The sequence below is a fragment of the Tachypleus tridentatus genome, chromosome 10, assembly GCF_004210375.1.
Source record: "Tachypleus tridentatus isolate NWPU-2018 chromosome 10, ASM421037v1, whole genome shotgun sequence".
Classification (NCBI taxonomy): Eukaryota; Metazoa; Arthropoda; class Merostomata; order Xiphosura; family Limulidae; genus Tachypleus; species Tachypleus tridentatus.
In genome coordinates this window covers 191217964-191241712 of record NC_134834.1, presented here as the reverse complement: position 1 = coordinate 191241712, position 23749 = coordinate 191217964, and the positions used below count along the sequence as shown (strand labels likewise).

At 36.7% G+C, this 23749-nt stretch overlaps 1 protein-coding gene across 5 annotated transcripts in view; it reads right to left on the bottom strand.

The window, feature by feature from the left end:
* The window catches only part of LOC143227838 (ephrin type-A receptor 4-like), a 210775-nt gene that overhangs the window by 63889 nt on the left and 123137 nt on the right, over positions 1-23749 (bottom strand). For 4 of the 5 annotated variants that reach the window (XM_076459130.1, XM_076459131.1, XM_076459132.1 and 1 more), the window contains exon 2: positions 13485-13564. In XM_076459130.1, the coding sequence (XP_076315245.1) occupies positions 13485-13564 (80 nt within the window). Of the gene's footprint in view, positions 1-13484; positions 13565-16021; positions 16856-23749 lie in introns of all 5 variants that reach the window. The other variant, XM_076459134.1, reaches the window with a different exon arrangement.

Here is a 23749-nt window from a genome sequence, read left to right as displayed (position 1 = left end):
TAGTTTTAGAAAGGTTACCTTAATTCAAAAATTTGTTCTCTTCAATTTGAACGACGCCTTATATAGCACATAGGATAAACACTCAGGTCGGAGGTTTGCTGGCATGCCTGTCTATAATTTAGAACTGCTGGGCAGGAGAAGGGCTATTGTTGATCGCATAAAGGGAACTGATTTCCGCAGTTTTCCTGCCACAAAAGATGAGAGTGTTTAGCGACACCTGACGACAGCTCAAGTCTTGGACCTGTGTGTGTGTGTGTGTGTAGCGTGTTTAGCGACACCTCACAGCTCAAGTCTTGGACCTGTGTGTGTGTGTGTGTGTATTCTTATAGCAAAGCCACATCGAGCTATCCGCTGAGCCCACCGAAGGGAATCGAACCCCTTACTGTAGCGTTATAAACTCGTAGACGTACCGCTGAAATAACGGGAGGCGTCTTGGACCTTCCGATTGCAACCGGCCCATAGTAACTAATAGATTGTATCCTAACAATAGGTTACACGGTGTAAAATAACCGTAAAGTAAGCAACAGTTTGTAATTTCCGATACATGTGAACTGTGAACGTGTGTTCACATTATTAAGAATGTTAGTTATTATGACACTACACGAGTGTATGTTTTCACATTTTACCGTCAGTATAACGCCAGTGTAGTAAAAAACAAATAAAAAATTAATATTTCCATGCCATCCATCTTGGATAGTAGAGTACAATCTACGATTTAATACAATAAACAACCGATTTAAACTGATTTTTTTGCTTCAGAGAAATCCTAAACAGCTTTTGACGAATATTTAGATAAGTATCGTCGAATAATACGTTTGGTTTGTACAAACCGTTCAAAATCTATTGATAAAAATCAAAACATTTGTGTACAAGTGTCGCTTTGCCCAGAACATTTAGAGAGTCTGAACTTTGGTAAAACTTATTCTGTATACCAGTAGCTTGTAAACACGAGTTTCTTTATTTGTTTCGTCAGCATATACTCAAACAAATATTTAGTCCAAGGAACATCTGTGTAAAGTAGAACTCGTGACAGTTTAAAACTGAATAATAATAATAATAATAAATTTGCTGTATTTTCCTTTTCCATGCATGTTAATAAAATATTTTCACTTCTACATTCAGGACGAAATTACAAGTAAGGGACATTTGTCGTTTTTCGTTCTTAAAATGAAAGTAATATAACCACTTGAATAGCACTCAAAAGTTTACCAACATTTGCCTCTCCAGAGAAATTCTTTCTAACCAGCACATTTCTTTATTTTCAAATGCCCCATATCTGGCTATGAAATATGCATGAACTCCATTCATCATCTCAGTTCTCTAGTAGGCCCTGTCAGGTTGGGTAACCCAAGTAATAAAAAAATAAATAAAATGGAGAGACAAATTCGACCCCCCCCCCAAATACTTCTTAGTTAAAAATATAGATAGTGGAACAGTTTTCTTTATGGAATCGCGTACGAATACAACACAAATTTGTTAACATTTTGACCTTCTGTAGACCATGCACGGCGCGTTATAAAGGTTATGTTAGGCGCTTCTTTTATAAGAATCTTAAATTGAAAAAGGTTTTTGGTTGGTTTGTTTTAAAATTTCGCGCAAAACTACACGAGGGCTATCTGCGCTATCATTCTCTAATTTAGCGGTTTAAGACTAGAGGGAAGGCAGCTAGTCATCACCACCAACCGCCAACTCTTAAGCTACTCTTTTATCAACGGATTAACCGTCACATTATAACTCCCCCACGGCTGAAAGGGCGAGCATGTTTGGTGCGACGGAGATTCGTAATTTGAGGGTCGTGGGTTCGAGCCGAGCGCCCTAACCACCTGGCCATGCCGGGCCGAGTCTTTGGTAACCTTCAAATACATCCTGACGTACTGATTTCAGATATTACTGTATGTACGACATTGCAGATACAAATCATTCCCTCTCGAGTTACATGTTAAGACTCGTATCAAATTGCTTCAGCATATTTCTTTTTTCTCTTTGAAATTAATGTTTAGACCTCCTGAAAGACTCAGTCAGGTTCACTTTTCAATCAATCAATTTATACGGTGACATTAACACAGCTCTTAGGGTTTACTTCACAGACATAAAAAAAGGCACATGTATTTGTAACCTGAACAACACATGGACTAAATGATATGTTACTTTAGCTCCTGTTGACCGTGGATCGTCGTCCTCTATACGATCTGTTCAGCCAACCATGGCGGCTGCTATCAAAGTTTACCATGAACCGTACGAATCAGTGTATTTCTAACGGCAGACAGCCGTTCAAGTCATGCAGCAGTCATGTGTAAAGCCTGAAACAGACAAAAAGGAAACAAACCGTAATACGTTGGATAGGGGTATGTGAACATAAGAATGTCTGCGGTAAGAATCCGAAAATACGAGCATGTGTGTGATAGTTACGCCGAAAACAACGCGAATTTATACTATCACAGTAATAGGGTAGACACACACGGGAAAACACGTACACGAGAGGAGCATACACCATGCACGGTATACAAAAAATGCAAGCAAGTTCGTAAAACATAAAAAACATATTAAGTTTGCTACAAAATTCAAACGTCTCACCAACATACATAAAAAAATAACCATTATTACAGGCTAAAAAAAGTCATAGTTCGCCAGGACACGGTCACTGTAATCTTATTTGACGAGTGCTCAGCCATGAAAGATAACATTGATATAATTATTTCCTACATATCGTACGATATCATTATCATAAGCTTTTGCCATCGTAGTATGTATCGTTTGTTTTCCTGCAACAGACAACGATAGCTGTTATCAAAGGTTGTTGATAAAGCTCACACAAACATCCACATTAGCGATGCAACTAATGTAGGTAAACGGACAAAAACTTCCTAAGAACCCTGATTTAATCTGCACGTGAAAGGATATACCATCAGTGTTATCGATTTGAATCTCAAGCCGCAAGGGTAGTCGTTCGTTTTCATGCAAATTAGGAGAAAATGTCTGTTCACTTTGTCGATTCAAGTAGGTTGTCATTTATTATTCCAACAAAGGCGCGTGCATAAATCCACATAGAATGCATACACCGGCTATTACTTTTATATGTTATATTATCTCCTCTACACATTATGAGATGTATTCATTTTCAAATACAGAGCGAGGCGGTCTAACAGGACTCGATTCTCGTCTTCATGCTTTTGAGGTAATTAAGTGATAAGAGATACGAAAAAAAGAAAAGGAAAAAAATTATTCATTAGCAAATTAATCAATACGTCTAGTTTTGATTGTACTTGACTGGAGAGAAGTTTGTGTTGATTTTCGATATAACAGTAGCTTATACCATTAAAACACCGTTGATTGAATAACAGCACACTGAAAAGAAAACGTTGCGAGTAGCAAGTGTTACGTTGAATTTAACACAGCCTTTGCGTAAAGATAAACGATTTTTACATCGAAGTCAACAGAGATGAAATACTGTCGTATTTAAAATGAAATATTACCAAACAGAAAGCAAACAGAATGATTGTTTATTATGCGATAACTTCAAAACATTGTTGATAAATGTTCCGACAGTTTCTGAAAACAATACTTAAGGAAATCAAAGAAAAAGTAGAAACAGACAAAACCTTATTAGGTAAGTAAATTATATTCCTAGTGTCCTTTCTTTATCGCTAGAAGTAAAATACGTTGCATGTATCTCCAGACGGTACTGATATGCTACAAAAAATTATTGGTCCATGTAGTTATTCTTTTGTACACTAGATGGCAGAGAACCTCATTAAAATTATTACAACAGATTCCTTATAAAAACAATAGATGGTACCAAGATTATCAAAATGGCGTCTCTCCAGTTTCCTGTTGGTTTGAATGATTGTATCTTAATTCATTGGTACAGTTTTTGTTCCAATGGCAGTACTCTTATACTTACCACGAGTGTGCTGAAGTGGTGGGATAGAGCACAATCATATCGAAATGTTGGTCTAATGCACGTTCCTGTTTTACTCACGAGATAAAATTGTGTCTGTTAAAACAGTTTGACAAAAGATTAATTGAAATGTCAATTTCATTCAACACAGTAAAATCTTGAATGAAAGTTCTTGCAACCACGAGTGTTTATTTACAGTTCTTTAGAATTTCAGCGTTTGCCATATTACAGAGAAATAATGTAACCATATAGAACACCCTCATTTCTCTGTAATATGGCAAACGCTTAAAATCTAAAGAACTGTAAATAAACACTTTCGAAACAACGCAGAAAGCGTATCCCTGGTGAGTTTCGAAATAACATAAGAATATCCCCGAGTCGCTTAGAAATGTCACAGATGGAGTGTGTGTTTTTCTTACAGCAAGGCAACATTCGGCTATCTGCTGAGTCCACCGAGGAGAATCGAACCTCTGTAGCGTTGTAAATCCGTAGACCTACCACTGTACCAGCGGAGGACTACAAATGGAGTGTCGTAGGAGCGTGCTTTTAGCAGCATGCCGTTATACCGAACTATTTTTTCAGATATTTGAATACTTTGTGACTGCTCACACAAGGTTGTGTTAGCAGTCTATAATGCTGAACGGATAAGTAGATATATGACAGGCAGTCAAAAACATCCACGCTCAAACCTTGGGATATATATTTAATCAAAATGGATTTGACAGTCACTCTTATAACACATATCCTCTATGTGATGAGCACTATTTTGTAACGAGGAGACACAAAACGACGAACCTTCGGATTCACAGTTAAACACGCTGATGATTATGCCACCTCTGACCCTAATTCTTTGTGAAAATTACGTTATTGATATAAACAATGAAGGACATGTCAAAACTCTTTCCGATTTAACATGACCCGAACCGAAAAGTCTTCTACGCTTTAAACAATACTTACCTTTCAAAATTTGAAATTAAAAAAAATTAGTTAAACAATTGATATTTTTGTCACCTATGTGGTTAACTACATATTTCTTTTTATAAAAATCTGAAACCAATTTCAACCTGCTAATTTCTAAACAATTCCTAAATAAGGGATTTAGTAGTTAGGGCGCTCGGCTCGTATTACGAGGGTCGCGCGTTTAAATCCCCGTTAAACCCGTCTGCTGTGGGGGCGTTATAATGTTACGCTCAATCCCACTATTTGTTTGTAAAAAAGTGACCCAAGAGTTGACGATGGGTGATAATGACTAATTGTCTTCTCTGTAGTATTACACTGCTAAATTAGGAATGGAAAGCGCAGATAGTTCTCGTGTAGCTTTGCGCAAAATTCAAAACAAACAAACAAACAAACGAACCTGTTTAACAAAAAGATGTCTTTACGGAGCTTCGAGTTTATTATTGTTATTATTTACAAGATAAATAAATAGTGTAAATTTAAAAACCCGCAAATGAGGATCGTAAAAGAGAGTAAAAAAACAAGGCTAGACATTGTTTACTTAAAATACAAATACCTATTTTGGTTCCATATTGTTACCTAGAATTACGTTTGAAGTGAAAACATGGATCTGTAGTTTGAATACATAATGTCTACAATATATTCAGCCTTGTTTGCTTAAGTTTCGTTATAACCCTATTGGTAGGTTTTCAAATTACCAATGTTTTTATTTATCTTGTTTGCTGGCCTTTTTTTCTTTTTATATTCAACAACAGGTAAACGATTATTTAAACATGGAACCTCATACAATGTAATGATAATAAACATAGCTCATATCTAGCTGATACGGTTCATGATGACCTACTGTAACTATTGACTATTTGATCGCATTAGTTCGTGATGTAAAAATGTTAAGCTGCAGCTGTAGATTGTTATGGAGATTTGTTTTGAGAATATAGTAAACATTTATAGTTTCCGGGTAACTAAATCCTCTATACAAAACGAACAGCAATAGGCAAATATATGCCTCGATAAGACAACTCCCATTAAGTGCCTTTTCAAAGAAAGCAAAAATTTAAAACATCGCTTTAAATTAACCTTTGTATTTTTTTTTAAATAATTACTTTACGAATATGTGTAATAGAATTTAATATAAACGTATTCATTTTGTAACTCCTTCACTTCATACGCAATATAGGGATGACTCCCTAAAGACATTGATCGTATAATGTACAAAGTACTGAGTACAGTCATCTAATATTCAGCCACTGTTGGCTGGTAACCCCAGTGTTGTTGTTTTTTGTTTTGTTTTATATAGGAACAACAGATATTTATAAAAAAGCAACTTCAAGGGGTAATGATAATATTGTTTACACTAGAATTGCGATTTTTTAAAACTAACTTAAAACATACAAGAAACAAATCAACTTTGCAATACTTTTCGCAGTACTTTATTTGGTATTCTACAAAATGTCTGGGTGAAATATTCCAAATCACACTTCTTGTTGGTTGGCAAGGGAATAAGAAAAAGAAATTACAAACGTGTCATTTTCGGCGGATTTTATTTTCCTTGCAAGTATAACGTGCGTGTGCTTTTTTACATTTTTAAAAGAGAACACCCTTAACAATCAACAGTTCAAACTGTTGTTTGAATTCAGTCTTTACTGTTTAAGGTTCTTTTTGCCCGAACGTTCTGACAGGGTTTTGTGCAATTCCTTGCGATACCTATTATGAACCACGACAGTGATTCGTGTTCATTTTTGTTTGGTTTGGTTTGAATTTCGCGCACAGCTGCACGAGGGATATCCGTGCTAGCCGTCCCTAATTCAGCAGTGTAATGCGAGAGAGAGGGCAGCTAGTCATCACCACCCACCGCCAACTCTTCGGCTACTCTTTTGCCAACGAATAGTGGGATTGACCATAATATTATAACGCCCCCACAGCTGAAAAAGCAAGCACGTTTGGTACGACGGGGATTCAAACCCGCGACCCTCAGATTACGCGCCAAGTGCCTTACCATCTGGCCATGCCGGGCCTATTAATTTTTGTATTCTTATTGCTGTAAAAATTTTATTTTCTGTGCATGAAATTGTTTATTTGTTGTTGTAGATAGTTGTCTGTAGCAATCTGACAGAAGTGTGTGTGTGTGATTTCTTATAACAAAGTCACATCGGGCTATCTGCCGAGTCCACCGAAGGGTATCGAACCTCTGATTTTAGCGCTGTAAATCTGTAGACTTACCACTCTACCAGCGAGGAACTTGACAGAAGAAGTGATAAACTTTGCGATTAACTCAAGTGTTTCAAGAACAAACCTGATATTAAAACTGCATTCCTTGATCTTCAATAAGTATTGAGATATTTATTCTCACTTCGTCTATAAACTGTATAAACGACTTGATTCTATATCGACAAAAACAAGACGTAATCAAAACCGGACATCAAAAGTCGAATGGTACAAAGTTGAAAGCCCATGTAAGGACCACAACTCTTTCCTGAACGTGCACATTTTCCTTTAACATGACCTTATCACACGTAAGCAGGTTCATTTATTTTAATTCATACAGTTTGTTTGTTTTTTTATGAAGAATTAAATGTTTTCATTGGACTAACAAAATTTGTCTAATTCGTTTTAAACTACAATGTTCGTCTCTTTTGTTTTGTTTTTAATCAACTAATCTAATCAGGCAAGTTTTTCAGATACCATTTACACTGCCTAAGGTTATTAAACCCACACCAGTTTAATAAAATCAGTCGAAAGTAATACACAAATGACGGAGCAAACAAAGATGTCGAATGTCCTATCATTGGTGATAGGCCTCTAAGTGCTTCCGATATAAACAATGATTTGTTCAGTGCATTATTCAGTTGCTTTCCACTTAACAAACCAATCAGTCTAAGAACTGCATCGGATCTTTGTTTAATTATTCTACCTATAATGACTTTGGCCAATAGGTGGCTCATGCAGATACTGGCTATCCATTTATATAGTGTTGCATATTCAATACCAAAGCAGCGTAGACCTGTGTAACCAGGTTGGCAAATCCTTTAGTCTGACATGCAAACTGTTAATTACATAGTTGTTGTGTTTGCGTCTGTTATAGCCACGCCCCAGTATCATTTTAGCAAAACTTGACGTGGGCTTTAAGACTCATACATACACACACACACTTAACCAACCGAGATAACTCTTGGTTTTAAGTTTTACTCTCGAGTTTCGCTCCCCTGTCCTGGAGAATTGGGGCAGTCGATTGAAAGGTATTAAAAACAAAACAAAATCTACACCTAATACTCAAATTCAACTTCAATCTTTTGACACGTAGAGAACAGTAAATGTGCATGTAACAGCCTTTCTGACGCCATTTGTATCTCTAGACACCTGTCTGCCTGCCTTTCTATCCATTTTCAATATATGTTTCTCACTCTATCGACCCCACCTACCCACCCCAATACCGAGACATGCGTATAAGTGTTTAATTCTTCTGTGGTGAACTCAGGTAACAGATACCGAAATAGGGAGAACTTTTCAAAGAATTTTCTTTTTACGCTTTGTGTTCCTTTACGTACGTAAAATAATAAATATTTACAAGGTTGAGACGGCAGGCCCAAAACAGTTTTAATTTTTTTTTGTGTAGTAGTAGATACACATACAGTCCTAAGTAGAAATTACGGCCAAACCGATACAGTGTGTAGTTAAACACAAAGTTACACAATGTGCTCTGCCCACTGCTGGTATCGAAACCCGATTTCTGCCTTTCCCCAGACTTTAGTCTTACCACTGGGCCAGGGGGGGGACATCTGTATATGAAGGTTGAATCTCGCGTAGCTTTCCGCAATAAGTCAGTCACGTGGTATACTCTCCAGCCAGCTGCACCCCTGGTGGTAAAACGTTAGCAGGTTTCTTTCACATTTATAATCAATAAGGAACGAAAGTAATATGGAATATTTTCGGTAAAAAAACTCGTTACATCAACATAAAAAAAAATTATACATCGAAATTACATTCGTGACAATGTAGAAGTCTGTGGGCTTACAAAGTAGCGTTATTTCTAGTTAACAAACACAGAATGTATGCGATGCCGATAAGGCAAATTTCCCATTTAAATTTTATTCAAATTAGTTTGGAGAAAATTAATTACTTACCCACAGTCTCAAGGATAGCATGTTTTAGCGTTTGCGAATACACTGGTCGCAATTAAAAGTAAAAAATAATGTGGGTTAAGTTTCACTGAGCTTAATTCGTTTCGTTTGATACCAAACAACTTCTAGCTTCCAAAAAAGTAAATCACCAACTCCAATCTTGGGGTTGTCGTTCAACCCATACAGCATATCACTAACTCCAATCTTGGGGTTGTCGTTCAACCCATACAGCATATCACTAACTTCATCTTGGGGTTGTCGTTCAACCCATACAGCATATCACTAACTCCAATCTTGGGGTTTTCGTTCAACCCATACAGCATATCACTAACTCCAATCTTGGGGTTGTCGTTCAACCCATACAGCATATCACTAACTTCCTCTTGGGGTTCTCGTTCAACCCATACAGCATATCACTAACTCCATCTTGGGGTTCTCGTTCAACCCATACAGCATATCACTAACTTCATCTTGGGGTTGTCGTTCAACCCATACAGCATATCACTAACCCCATCTTGGGGTTGTCGTTCAACCCATACAGCATATCACTAACCCCATCTTGGGGTTGTCGTTCAACCCACACAGCATCAAATCTGTTAATGTTTTCATCAAGATTTATTCAATTCGAGCGGTGAGTGTACTACTATAGGAGTTAACCACTAACTGGAAACTTTGAAACCAGTTTGGAAAAACAAAAAATGTATTAACACAAACAAACTTGCACCGATAAGCTGGGGAACTATTGTAATAAGTATTTTAATATCATTTTCCAATAAATACTGAAACAATTGTGCATATTCTGCTGCCAAGAAATACCGAAACAATTGTGCATATTCTGCTACCAAGAAATACCGAAACAATTGTGCATATTCTGCTACCAAGAAATACCGAAACAATTGTGCATATTCTGCTACCAAGAAATACCGAAACAATTGTGCATATTCTGCTACCAAGAAATACCGAAACAATTGTGCATATTCTGCTACCAAGAAATACCGAAACAATTGTGCATATTCTGCGACCAATAAATACCGAAACAATTGTGTATATTCTGCGACAAATAAATACCGAAACAATTGTGTATATTCTGCGACAAATAAATACCGAAACAATTGTGTATATTCTGCGACAAATAAATACCGAAACAATTGTGTATATTCTGCGACAAATAAATACCGAAACAATTGTGTATATTCTGCTGCCAAGAAATACCGAAACAATTGTGCATATTCTGCGACCAATAAATACCGAAACAATTGTGTATATTCTGCGACCAATAAATACCGAAACAATTGTGTATATTCTGCTACCAAGAAATACCGAAACAATTGTGTATATTCTGCTAATTCTTGAAAATAAGCACTTTTTCAAAGGCCTACTTAAATGAAAATGTTTCAGTTTGAGACGTTTCTGTATTAAAACAGAGGTTTCATATGTAACTGTGAGTACCATATATTGGATTATTCTGAAAAGCACAGTTACACAAGGGCTATCCGTGCAAGCCGTTCCAAATTTTGAATTAATAGCCAGAAGGGAAGGCATTTATAGCTGTTCAACAACAATAACCACCAACTGTTGGGCTACTCTAATAGAACAGTGTAGTTTGACCGTCACTCTTATCACGCACTTACAGCCGCAAAGTGTCGAGTGCATTTTGTTTTTCAGCAGCAAGATACAAGTCATGGACTCTTGGTTCCACAGTCCAACAACGTACTACTAAGATCCATAGCCGTTTATAAAATCTGACAGCAGACGTACATACAGATAATTTCTGGAAAAACGGTCGTCAGTGAAGTGAAAACAAATCTTCACATTTCACTCAGAAATTCTTTTTGCGATGCTACAAATACCACATGTATAAAACACCCGCATACAGCAACTGTAAAACTGGTTTCTATAATCAACTACTGGTAAGATTGAGTCAAAGTGTAAAAAAAAAAACCTTAACCCTAATTCTGACGTGTTTTAACATAAATCGACGTAAAGTTACATTTCAGTACATACAGTAACATTTACTGGAAAGCGATTTTCTAATACACATAACGTCTTAGCTTCTGTCGTTCATTGTTCTACAGGATATTAGTGTCGCTCGTGACTGTATAGGAAATGTCTATATAATACTGTTAAGGGCAGTCTTTTCTTTCTGAAGTGTACTGTGACACGGTAACACAATCTTTCATGGCTGTATTTCACAGTTAACTCGTTGGATTATGTAAAATTCAAAAGTACAGGTTATATTTAAGCCTCTTACAAACGACTGGGTAATTAATGAGCTTTAGGTGCAAGTTGCCCGACGATTCCAAGTAGAAAGAAGATTAAATAAGCTTAATGTAAGATTTACGTAACGAGTTGGTGTCTTAACGTAATTCACTGCCACTCATTGGTTATATTTATTTGTCCGTGTAATACTCCTCGCTCGAGAGACGCTTAAAAAAAATAAATTGTGGTATATAAATTTTGACTTCTTATTGTAATTCATAATTGCAATTATATAACTATATAGAAATATATATGCGTAATACATTACTTTAGCTTCTATGAAATAACTAAACTTATAAAAACTTTCCCACCAAACTCAGTTTCCTAACGTTATCTCCACTAAATAGTTCCAGATTTTGTTTTATTTGTTAAACATTGTATGTAATTAGCCTCTTCAATCTTAGAAATAATCTGATGGCTTTAATAATAAATTTAAAAAGGTCAGAAAGTCACATTATGTTTTCATAAAAAGGTTGTTTTGTTCATGGTGACATCTCAAACTTCAGGTAGGCACGTAGTATTCAATAAACAAGGAGGGTTATACGAACAATGTGAAGACTGAGAACTTTGATTCAGAATTACACACAAAGCTTTACAAGTGCTACTTTCTTCGCATGGCCATCCTTTATGTGCGTTAGAGTGCGTTTTTCTTATAGCAGGGTCGTTGGCTGTGTCTACCGAGGGGAATCGAACCCCTCATTTTAGCGTTGTAAATCCGGAGATTTACCGCTGTCGCAGCGAGGAACTTATACGGGTTTATAAGGAAAGTAGCAAGTTTTTGTGGCAATGGGTTGGGAACACTGAATCCTCTGATTCACACAGTCAGGACACGCTGACTATAAGTAAAAACAATCGCGTTAGAACAGAAAAAGCTAGGACATTCAAGTGCTAAGTACAGAGAAAATAAAATGTTTTTTCTCAATGTTAAAATATCTGACAAAAATCATGCTTACAAATTACAAACTGTTTTGATACAGAATGTGCTATTATAGACTTAATAACAAACACCCATCACTGCTGAAGCACACTTTTGTACTATAAGTAACACACTACAGTTAACGCACTTGATAATATTAAATACCTAGCGTTTTCCTTTTGCTGTTTTATCGAGTTAGTAATTAATGGAAATTGCATTTGCTTTTAACACTTCTACGAAAAGACGTTTCTAGTCCTGATTTCTCCAAGCCCGTTCCCCTGGCTGTGGTTTCGCTAGATAGTAGATAGGGACAGTGGGAATCTCGTTAATCCATTCATTAATGGATTTAAATGGCAATTTCATTTAAATACAAAATTATTAGCCTAATGTTAATAACCTTTCGAGTTGCTCTGGGGCCTATTAGGCCCCACTTTTCGTAGGAGTGTTAAGTTTGGTGGAAGTGAAATCTTCAATCTGAACAGGACCGCATGCGAGTTAAACAACCACGTCAGAGACCTCTAGGATTCATGGCCAGGTGGTTAGGTCGCTCGACTCGTAATCTGAAGGTCGCGGATTCGAATTCCTGTCGCACCAAACATGCTCGCCCTTTCAGCCGTGGGGGCATGATAATGTAACAGTCAATCCCACTATTCGTTGGTAAAAGAGTAGCCTAAGAGTTGGCGGTGGGTGGTGATGACTAGCTGCCTTCACACACTGCTAAATTAGGGACGGATTGTGCAGATAGCCCTTGTGTAGCTTTGCAGGAAAAATTCAAAAACAAACAAACAAACAACTTAAGATTCAGATGTAGCTTTTCCTTATTCTGAATCTGCCCAGAACGAGGGCACTACGCAACATTGCCCGGCACAAAAACTACGTACCAAAGACAGAGTTGACTATCATTTTTGTGAGGTGCTTGCAGTTGAAGGTGTGGGATCCAGTCCTTTCGATCCGCAGTCCGACGTACTAACAACTCGGCCACGCCAGGGCTTTATAAAACACTCAGGGAAGATGTCTTAATAAATAAACACTTGTATTTAAATTGAAGTGAATACACGACTCCAGTCCTTCCTATTTTTTACAGTGAAAATTATTTTACAGTTCCGTAAATAGACATAGAACTAACTGATTAAAGAAATCCACTCTTCCTACATCTAACCTTAATCTAAGATTGTCTAAGTCAAAATACAGAATATTAATTATTAATCTCAGCGATAGCTAAGTATCACACACAAGGATATTAATACGTTAAATTTCATCAAATTCAGACTTATTTCCTAACATTATTTTCAACTTAAGCTCGTATTACGTTTTACAGATGAAAAAGAAAGTTTACCCCTGGAGTTCTTGCTTGGGGGCCGTAAGGATATTTCGTCCAGTCAAGAGAACTCTCCAAAGTTGTATCTAGCAAAACCACTGTAACAATAAAGAATATGTTAACTTAACAAAGTATACAACATTATGATTTATATACCACTCTTAGAAACTATCTCATAATACCTCCTCTCAACTTTTGCTATAGTTTAAATAAGTTTTGGAAGTACGCACATCTCGAATAAAATCACAGTAGCTAACCAGAACAGATGTACATATTAAAATTCGATGTCGGATGTCATAGCTATAATGCAGAATTCTGTTTTGACGATACGATAAAGACATTCCTGAAACCCAACCTCCAATAAGCGTGATTGATAAGTTATTAATACGACCTTACGAATCCGAAGTTTTATTACGGACCGTGAAATCTGCATTATTATAAAACACAAAAACTAAACATCCAAATAAATGACAATAAACAGATGAAACGAATATCTGATTCCGTCACTACGTGATTAGTAATTCGTCCAACATATGTTTTCAGTCAAACCTTGCGTTAAAATACACTATAACACGCATTAACTGGGCACAAACATTTATTTTGGGGCATAAAGAAGAATAGTGATCTATGACTATCTTCGTTCACTTTGCTTAAAGGGGAGTTCATTATTAGGAGCTTTGTTTGTTTCGTTTTCTTTACTGTTTAGAATAAAAGAGGGGGAGGGGTGAAAACGATTGATATTCTATCCGGAGAGGGAGTTTGGGCGGGAATAAAGTCTTTACCATGGCCTATTGGACTCAAGACAAGCAGAACTATGAAGATTTATGAAGAGAGTACATTAGTCAAAAGATACGCCTCTAGGGGGCGGAGACGTCTAGTTCCTAATTAAAGTCCGTTAAAAAATCTCGAGAGCACGTGCTCAATTTACTTCTTTTTAGCGTGTTCGAATTTTTGTTTCTAACCATACCATTTCCATTAATCCTTTGAATAAACCTAATTAAGAGAAAAGGGAAAAACTAAATCTTTGAAAAATAAAGAAATTACAAATTTAAATGATCAAAAAAGTGGAACTGGTGTGCGCGCGTATATATCCATTTAAAGAAATTCTCGTGTCTAATTACAATTGTTTTTTTAAATAAGCAAACGAAGTTATTCAATAATATAGGAACAGATAATTAAGACTTCACACAGTGACAAAATATAACCCAATTAAATTAACCAAGAAGTCAGACTAATTTTTCCTTAAAAAAACAACAAAAAACAGCAATTATACATAAAAATATGAATAATATTAAGTTTTATTTCCAATTTAAGCCCCTTTTTAATTAAAACTATTCAATAACATTCATGTAGTTTCTCAAGTGTTTAAAAGTGTGATTATTAGAGTTAGGCCCACTATTAACGAATAGTTTTTTTCTTTCAGCATCGGGTTATGTTTCGACTCGCCTCACAACCAATATTTAAACCATCCATTCTTAGAAAGCAATCTCACTTGAACACTAAACAGCGACAATTACAACAATGATAATAGTCAATCGGTCAACATGAACCAATTTCTTCAGTGCACCAACAACGTCACTGAATCACATAGTCAAAAGACAAGTAGATTAAACAGCACACAAGGTATCTATCTGATTCACTCTTTCATAGAACATCGAGTTCTTGTTCAGTCTTTATGAAGCGCGAGGTGCGCACGTGATAAACAATCACATGAAAGCCAATAACATAAAAGTTACAACAGTTTAGCACTGCTTCTCCTGTTAAAATGATTACTGCTATTACAATATCAGCACCCGGGTTGCTAGTTCAATAAACAAGTAGAATTTCCTTTAATTTCACTGCACAACAATTTTTTTGAAAAGTTTTGCTTCCTGAAAAGTTCTTGCTGATTGTGACATGTAACTGGTGGTTATGCACGAATATAGTTTTGGTTTTGCTTCATTACGTAAGAACTCTGAAAAATAGACAGTTAACTGTTTACCGTCAATAACCTATTTAATTGCGCTTATGTTTTTAATACGGTATTAAGTTCAACATAATTAAAAGTGTTTTGCTCCTGATTTTCGTTTGTATTCAATGTCCGGTGCATCACGTTGCAGTGTCCAACAGTAGTCAGCAAGCATTGACGGATTCCAGTTGCCCTGATACCGTTTTTCCGTTGTAGCAATGTCCTGGTGAAACTGAAGATTTTGATGAAACGGTACGTGATGGGCAAATTTGGATGTGATTTTCGTGATCAGCAGCCAAAAATCTATAAGGAACACCCAACAGTGTTCAAGAAGCAAAAACTTTGTTGTGCAGTGTTAGAGGATCTTGTAGTCCTATTATCTGTAACTGGTTCAAAATAGCTATCTTTATACAAAAGTTGCTGTTACTACTGTTTTGAAAACAATGCTAACCTCGACATTTCAGACTTAACAATCTCATTACAATATGTGTAAGTTAAAGAGAAGATTACCTCAATTAAGTTTAAATACTTAAATACATCGAAACGCCTTCCTACTTCTTAAAACTGCAATTTCAATTTAATATAAAAATTATTTTAATATACGTACACATGGAAATATCTTTCAAGACATCTTCACTGGTAGTGGTGGATTAAGGTTGTGTGGGCCTAGGGGCTAGTAATGTTTGTAGGCCCTACATTACATGCAATTTTACATAGAATAAAATGCATTAATGGGCTCCCTCTTAGCCCCTATCTAAATACACCACTGCATGTCCTGCTCTACCCGATGACCATGCATCTTGACAATAAACAGACATGGTTAAGCGACTCCTTTATGAGAGTGTCATATTCGAAGCACATCACTCTTCTTTGAATGCTTACAATAAGTCATCTAGGTAACGAGAAAGACTATTTTTGCCTGCGTCAGTTTCAACACTTCGATCATAAAGAAATTCATAACCCCGGAGTCTGGCAACTTGAATAGCATAAATAACAATTTAATTATCCAACCACTTGATAGATACAACGGCTAAGTGATATTTCACAAAGCCAACACGTGCTCACGTGACTTGAGTCGCTTTTCCAGACACAGATCCTCCTGGAGCACGTGAACGGCTATAGCCACTAAGCTTCCTGTTCGTGGATTATTGTTATTATTAAGCCCTCTCTATCTCCCATCTAAATACGCCACTGTTGACTGGTGGGCTGGGAACATAACTAAAACATATCCAAACATATTTTTAGAAGCATTATCTTCACAATTTTCGCCGTTTCACTTCAAGTTTACAAATTACAGTTAAGTGTTTAATGGCAATTACAAACTGTGCGATTCGACTTAAAACTTCCAAATTTTGGTTTTAAGTAGGTGTACTTGAAACATGCGACACAACCTGTCAGAGAGTGCGACTGTATGGCGTTATTCGGTAGTCACGTGTTGAACCTAAATGACAAATTTTAAGAATGTAAAAACATCCAATCAAAGTATGTGTAACGCTACATAATGATTTAATTTTTCAATTTACTAAATAAGGTATGTAATTAAAATCGTTAATTACTATTTCAACAAATCATTATTATATAATTATATAGTCTGTAGTGTGCATGGTACACATTACATGGAAGGGATGAAACTGTTTGTTTTTTAGTTTCGCGCAAAGCTGCACGAGGGCTATTTACGCCAGCCGTTCCTAATTTAGCAGTGTAAGACTAGAGGGAAGGCAGCTAGTCATCATCACCCACCGTCAACGCTTGGGCTACTCTTAGGCAACGAATAGTGGGATTGACCGTCACATTATAACGCCCCCATGGCTGAAAGAGTGAGCATATTTGGAGCGACGGGGATTCGAACCCTCGACCTTCGGATTACGAATTGAACGCTTTAACTCATGTGGCTGTGCCGGGCCTATGAAACTGTGGTTATAACAAAACAAAACCTCATTTCCAAATTGTTTTTCTTCGACTATATGTTATGTGACAGACACAAGAACCGTAAGGTATTTTGGGAAAAGATTCCCGAAAGAGACTTTGAGGCCGACAAGAAAACAAATTGGCATAAAAGCTATGTGTGGGGTAGGGCCCGGCATGGCCAGGTGGTTAAGGCATTCGACTCGTAATCCGAGGGTGGCAGGTTCGAATCCCCATCACAAACATGCTCAATCTTTCAGCTGTGGGAGCGTTATAATGTTACGGTCAATCCTACTATTCGTTGGTAAGAGAGTAGCCCAAGAGTTTGCAGTGGGTGGTAATGACTAGCTGCCTTCCTTCTGGTCTTACACTGCTAAATTAAAGACGGCTAGTGCAGATAGTCCTCGTGTAGCTTTGCACGAAATTCCGAAAACAAACATATAGATTATTCTTTAACGAGACACTGCAGGGGAGAACAATTTTGGAGCGGCGATGCCATTGGCACAAATACCAACTCTAGGGGTGGGTGGGTGGGTTTGGAGAAATTCTCCCCGAAAAGGTTTGAATATTTAATGCTGTCAGATTGAATGTTAACTACAATGTAAGGTACTGAATCAAAATAATTAAGTTTTAATTTAGCTCGTAGTTATTACATGCCATGCATAAAAGTGGTCAGGACGTGGCCTGACTGTGACTGGCCTTACCGCTTCCTACGGCTCTTTGTTATATTCCGTATATGCATGCAATCTATGTTTACTTTCGTTAAACGAATGGTTATGATTCTCTCTAGTGGCGCTTATAAAACTCATTTAGAGTTGGTTAACTGTACTTTTAATGCTAGTTTATCGTGATCTAAGTAATAAGGCTATGCTGGAAAACACACAATTACAGCACAATGAACTGTGTTGACTATATCATGAGTTGGTCAAAATAAAATTAAAACGGTTTTAAAATCCTCGTAAGGGGGACGGCAGTTTTTGTTCTAACCCTTGTAAAATATATACTTTTATTAAAAAACTCAGTTAAAAAGACGTTTAAAAGTACACGATAATTACAAGCTGTTAAAAGCGCCAGGTCTTACTAAAATATATATCCATGTTTTAAGTGATCACAGACTCGACATCACCAATAAAAACCAAAAAGCAACCTGTGTTTAAAAAACACATTTGTATTTATATCTTATGATTTCGTATAACACAAACACATGGGTCAATAATTTAACAAACATCTCTTTACAAAATATGCAGTGTGGATCTAAAAAAAACAATTTTCTATTGTTCAATTCTAGATCAAGTTTCCTACCTTTTTGGATTATGTTTTTATTCTTAGCTTCGAAATGAAAAGTTTCCACCGATTGCGTTCTCGGTTTAATTAAGGTTACGTCTTATCTTTGTATCTAATACGCAATATTTTTTTTTCAAGATTTATTTCACTCTTCTCATATTCACATCCTACACCCCCTTTTTATTTTGATAATTTAACGAATAGTTTGAATTTTTCTTTTGATCACTTTTAGAAAGTAGTTGGCCTGGCATGGTGGTTAGGGCACTCGACTTGCAATATGCAGGTCACGAGCTCGAATCCTATCACCGAACATGCTAGTCTTTTACGCCGTAAAGACGTTATTATGGTACAATCAATCTCAGTTTCTGTTGATAAAGAGCAGCCCAAGAGTTGGCGAAGGATGGTGTTGACTAGATGCTTTCCCTCTAGTCTATCACTTCAAAATTACGGACAGATAGCTCTAGTAATAACCCTCAACATTAGATAAGTATACCTTTGTCATACATAACCTTTAATATCATAACTTAAATTTAAGCAACTAAACATTTTGGATCGTACATAAATTCTTTTAAGATCTATAGGAGATTATAATTAGGTATAGCATAGACTCTCCTCCCTACAATTGTGGAATCCCATCGGAGCACGTTTTTTAATGTGCAGACTGTACTAAAACAAATTCGTAAATATTTATACAACTTTTAAGCAGCGAGTCCAATCAAACAAATAAGCAAACTGTTTTAAAGTACAACTAATGAAATAAAAATCGAACAAAAGATTTCAAATAGCTTTAAAGAGCTTTTATCTACTTATAAAGGAAAACATTAATATTACTTATAATTATGAGTTCGGTAAGCACGACAAATTCTGGGCACCTTCAAAGAACACGTGCATTCAAAAAGTCTATACTCCGTAATTATGTGAGAAGCAGAGAAACTACAAGTTTTTTTATGGTCTTTTTATGGTATCAAAGTACAAAAAACAACTAAATGTATATTATTAATTAATCGTAGTGACACACTTGCATTTATTGAATTAACTGTTACTGACACTTTGCAAAGAGCCCTAAATAACAAAGCTATGTATACAATGTAAACACTGGACGGATGTTCAGAATAATCCGTTTTAATAAAGTAATTCGCTACTTGGATGTGATTTTTTTTAACTCTTCTAAAAGTGTTAAAATGACCAGTACACGTTCATGAGCACAAGTTAAAATACTTGAGCGTTAAAAAGATCCAACTTACACATTCTTTTTAAAATAATATTTGATTTGAGTGCGTGTGTAAAATGTAATTTTCGGGCAGGGTAATCTACAAAAATGTTTATCAAATAATAAATGAATATTTTGTGTGTGTTTTTAATTGAAATATAGAAGTTATATACGCAACAATCTTAAAACGAAAACATTCGTCGTGTCTGTGTGTTGTAAACACGCAAACTCACCACTGTCTCAGCGTGAGACGTTCGTCGTGGGCGATGAGGCGAAACGTTCGTCAATTCGACGCAGGAAAGGACGGCTTCCAGAAAGTGTGCGTTACTAGTTATGATTTAAATACTGTGAACTGGCATTTAATACACAGGCCAACTTTGTTAGCACTGTAGCGATTTTTCAGACATCACGAAACAGTTTTAAATAATCTATATTTTAATCTATCTACACCCAAAGGATTATTATGCCACACAGTATCAAAAAGATTACTACATCAGACCTTTCCACGGGCTCGACAGTGAGGTTGAAGGCTTATAATGCTAAAATAACGGGTTCGATCGCTACGCTAAGCACATCACATGTTGTACGTTGCGAAGCTTTGTGTTCAAAAACAAAAGAGACAAGTGTTAGGTAGAGTATTAGTCAATATTTTCCGAAACAACCGCTGCACGTGAGAGCAACATTAACCACGGTCATCAGGAATACACTTATAACACTGAAATCCCAAGTAACCCTCCTCTCCTACCACGATCAAACGTGTTAAATATTTACAGACACAGTTTTATCGTGGGGAAATGGATTGTTTATTTTGTTTTTGAATATCGCATAAAGCTACACGAGGGCTATCTGCGCTAGTCGTCCCTAATTTTGCAGTGTAAGACTAGAGGGAAGGCAGCTAGTTATCAACACCCACCGCAAAATCTTGGGCTACTCTTACCAACGAATAGTGAGATTGACCGTCACATCATAACGCCTCCACGGCTGAAATGGGGAGCATGTTTGGTGCGACGGGGATTCGAGCCCGCAACCCTCGATTATGCGTTGAACGCCTTAATTCACCTGGCCATGCCGGGCCCGAAGAAATGGAAGCAGTGAAACATCTGTACATATTTTAATGTGTCACTGATTATGGGATTGCTAGATTCCGAATAAGGTGCTTTTTGACTTTCAGTAAAAGTCCGGTTTCCCACCTACTGGTACACAATACGTCTGTCTTGATTTTTTAAGCGCTATATCTGACGTGTGGAAAGATGACTTCGTTTTTCTTCATTAGTACGAAATGTGACCAGATATGCAACTGAGAATATAGTGTACCCTTACTAGTTGTCAAAGAATTAAAAAATATATATATTCGTTTAGAAAAATAAAACATTTTGTGCGAATTTACTCAGTATACTAAGTCATTTATAGAACGCTAAAATTATCTCACGTTTGCATCCTGAAAGATAAGTAAAACGTTCTGTGCGCGAGATGATGACGTTGCATCGTTTGCACGTGTAAAGCTATTCTGAAGAGGAGTTGCGTTGTGAAAGTTAAAGATAATGGTTGTATGATAAAGGTGTAAAAATACATAAAACACGTATTGACATTTGGAAAAAGATTAAAGTTGTTTAATTAAAAAATAAAATTATATTTAAAAACCATTGCAATAAATATGGCATGTGTGTGTTTATAAATAATGTAATTCCAGAAAATAAAGTTTGTTATAGCGAGAACAAGTTACAATATTCAAATAATGCATAGCGAGAACCAGTTACAATATTCAAATAATGCACACAATTACTATTTCTTGTTCTTTATAATGAGAACTAAACAGTAAGGAGAAAACTCGATTAATAGCACTTCTCTTACAAAAGACGTAGCTACGAAGCAGTATAAATAATATAGCTAGCTAATGTCACACAACGTCACGGATGGAAAAAAAAACATCTGGTGGCAGATAATGGAACGAAAATTACACCTGTGACATATAATGAAACGAAAACGCCATCTTGTGACAACTAAGCGTATAAAATTACTACGACATGACAGCTAATGGTACGCAAACACTAACTTTTAAGAGCTGAAGAAAAACAACAAAAAGCGCCATCATGTTACAAACAGTGTGACGAAATCGCCATCTCGTGAAAGCTAATGACACGAGAACGCCACCATGTGACAGCTGAGAGTAGAAACAATAATGGAACGCTATCAGGTATAAAAAATGAAACGAACTGATAAAAACAAAATTAACACAGTAAATCTATTGTTCTTACACGACTTTACAAGCTACACGCCTTACGGCGTTTATTTATAGATAGAACTAAGACAGTAACTATCAACAAGATATATCAGCTGTAAACAATCATCAGTATACGTGCTGATACATTAATGGGTGTAATAATTTAGCAGTGAATAAAAGACTACAGGGAAGGTAGCTAGTCATCACCACCCACCGCCAATTCTTGAGCTACTTTTTTACTAATGAATAGTGGGATTGACCATCACATATAACGTCCCAACGGTTGAAAGGGCGTGTAGGTTTGGTGTGGTGAGGATTCGAACCCGCGACCGTCAGATTACGAGTCCAGTGCTTTAACCACCTGGCCATGCAGGGCCGTGATATGTACAATATGCGACCAATAAAGATAACAAAGGTATGGATGGTAAAAATGACAGTTCTGAAACACGGAAAACTTTTCCAATATTCTTCCTTTGGATCTTCTTCGTAGCCTTGAAATTGAAATATAGCGAATGTCTTCAGTGAGAATGTTGAACATAATAAGAAATCTCCTTTCTCTATACGGTTTAGTATGCAGTTTTGAACATAAGAAATCTCCCTTCTCTATACGGTTTAGTATACAGTTAAGGCGGCGAGTGCTCATGAATGACTTATGCTGCTCTCTCTCTCCGGTCAGTAGTTCAACATTAAAAACAGTTGTATTTGAGCCACAGGAATTTGTGACTGACCTTTTAGGTGCAAAATATAGAATACCAAACTAAGCACAGTAGAATTTACGTTGTTGTTTCTGAATTAAAACACAAAGTTACATAGTGGGCTATCTGTGCTCTGCCCACTACGGGTATCGAAACCCGGTTTTTAACCTTGCACGTCCGCAGACATGCCGCTGCGCTGCTGGCGGAGCACAACTACTTGACCAACAAATCCAGTATCAGACGATAGAGATCTGAAGATGCAATCCTCACTAAACAAACTCACACTTAGCGAAATACCATCCGCTCACATCAGAATGTAGGATTTGTGTAGTTCATACTTGGATAGAACGTGAAAATAATAGACGCACTGTTCTGAAAATGAGATAATATTGACAAATCCAGATTCGTAGCGGAGGTCGGGGAAAGTTCGGCACACTGAATTCTAATTAAACAGCTGTCAGTGGATATCGAGTATGGTATACGGGAAGTGCTATAGTCTGCTGAAACTAACACGTGCGACAGTCTGTTGATAAATGTGTGAGAGACTTGCGTCCGTTTCACTTATGACATAACAACTCCCTCCCCCCTTTTCCTCCCCTGCGCTTTGCTTCTAGCATCACAAGTCACACCTCGACCTTCTGTCCGACCCATCTTACTATAATCTCAAATTTATCTCGACACGAACGTAAAGAGAAGTCTTTTCAGACAGCATCGAGAGATAACAGGACGTAGGTTCAAAGTAATAGAAACACGTTGACTTCTACATTAGAAGTTTAGACTTTAATGTACAAAGACAATGCGAAAGTGTTTAAGTTTTCTAAGACTAATCGTACTGCACCAGAATATACACAAATAACGGTTTCACATTTTAATAGTTAAAATAGGCGTTGAATATCTTATTACCCACTGAAGTAGGAACGGCAGGGAGCCCCGAATATTGTCACTCCCCCTATATTTTGCTCTCAGTTTTTTTTTATTTTATAGTTTTTTCCATGCAGTCGCTTGACTTAATCGGCTGAA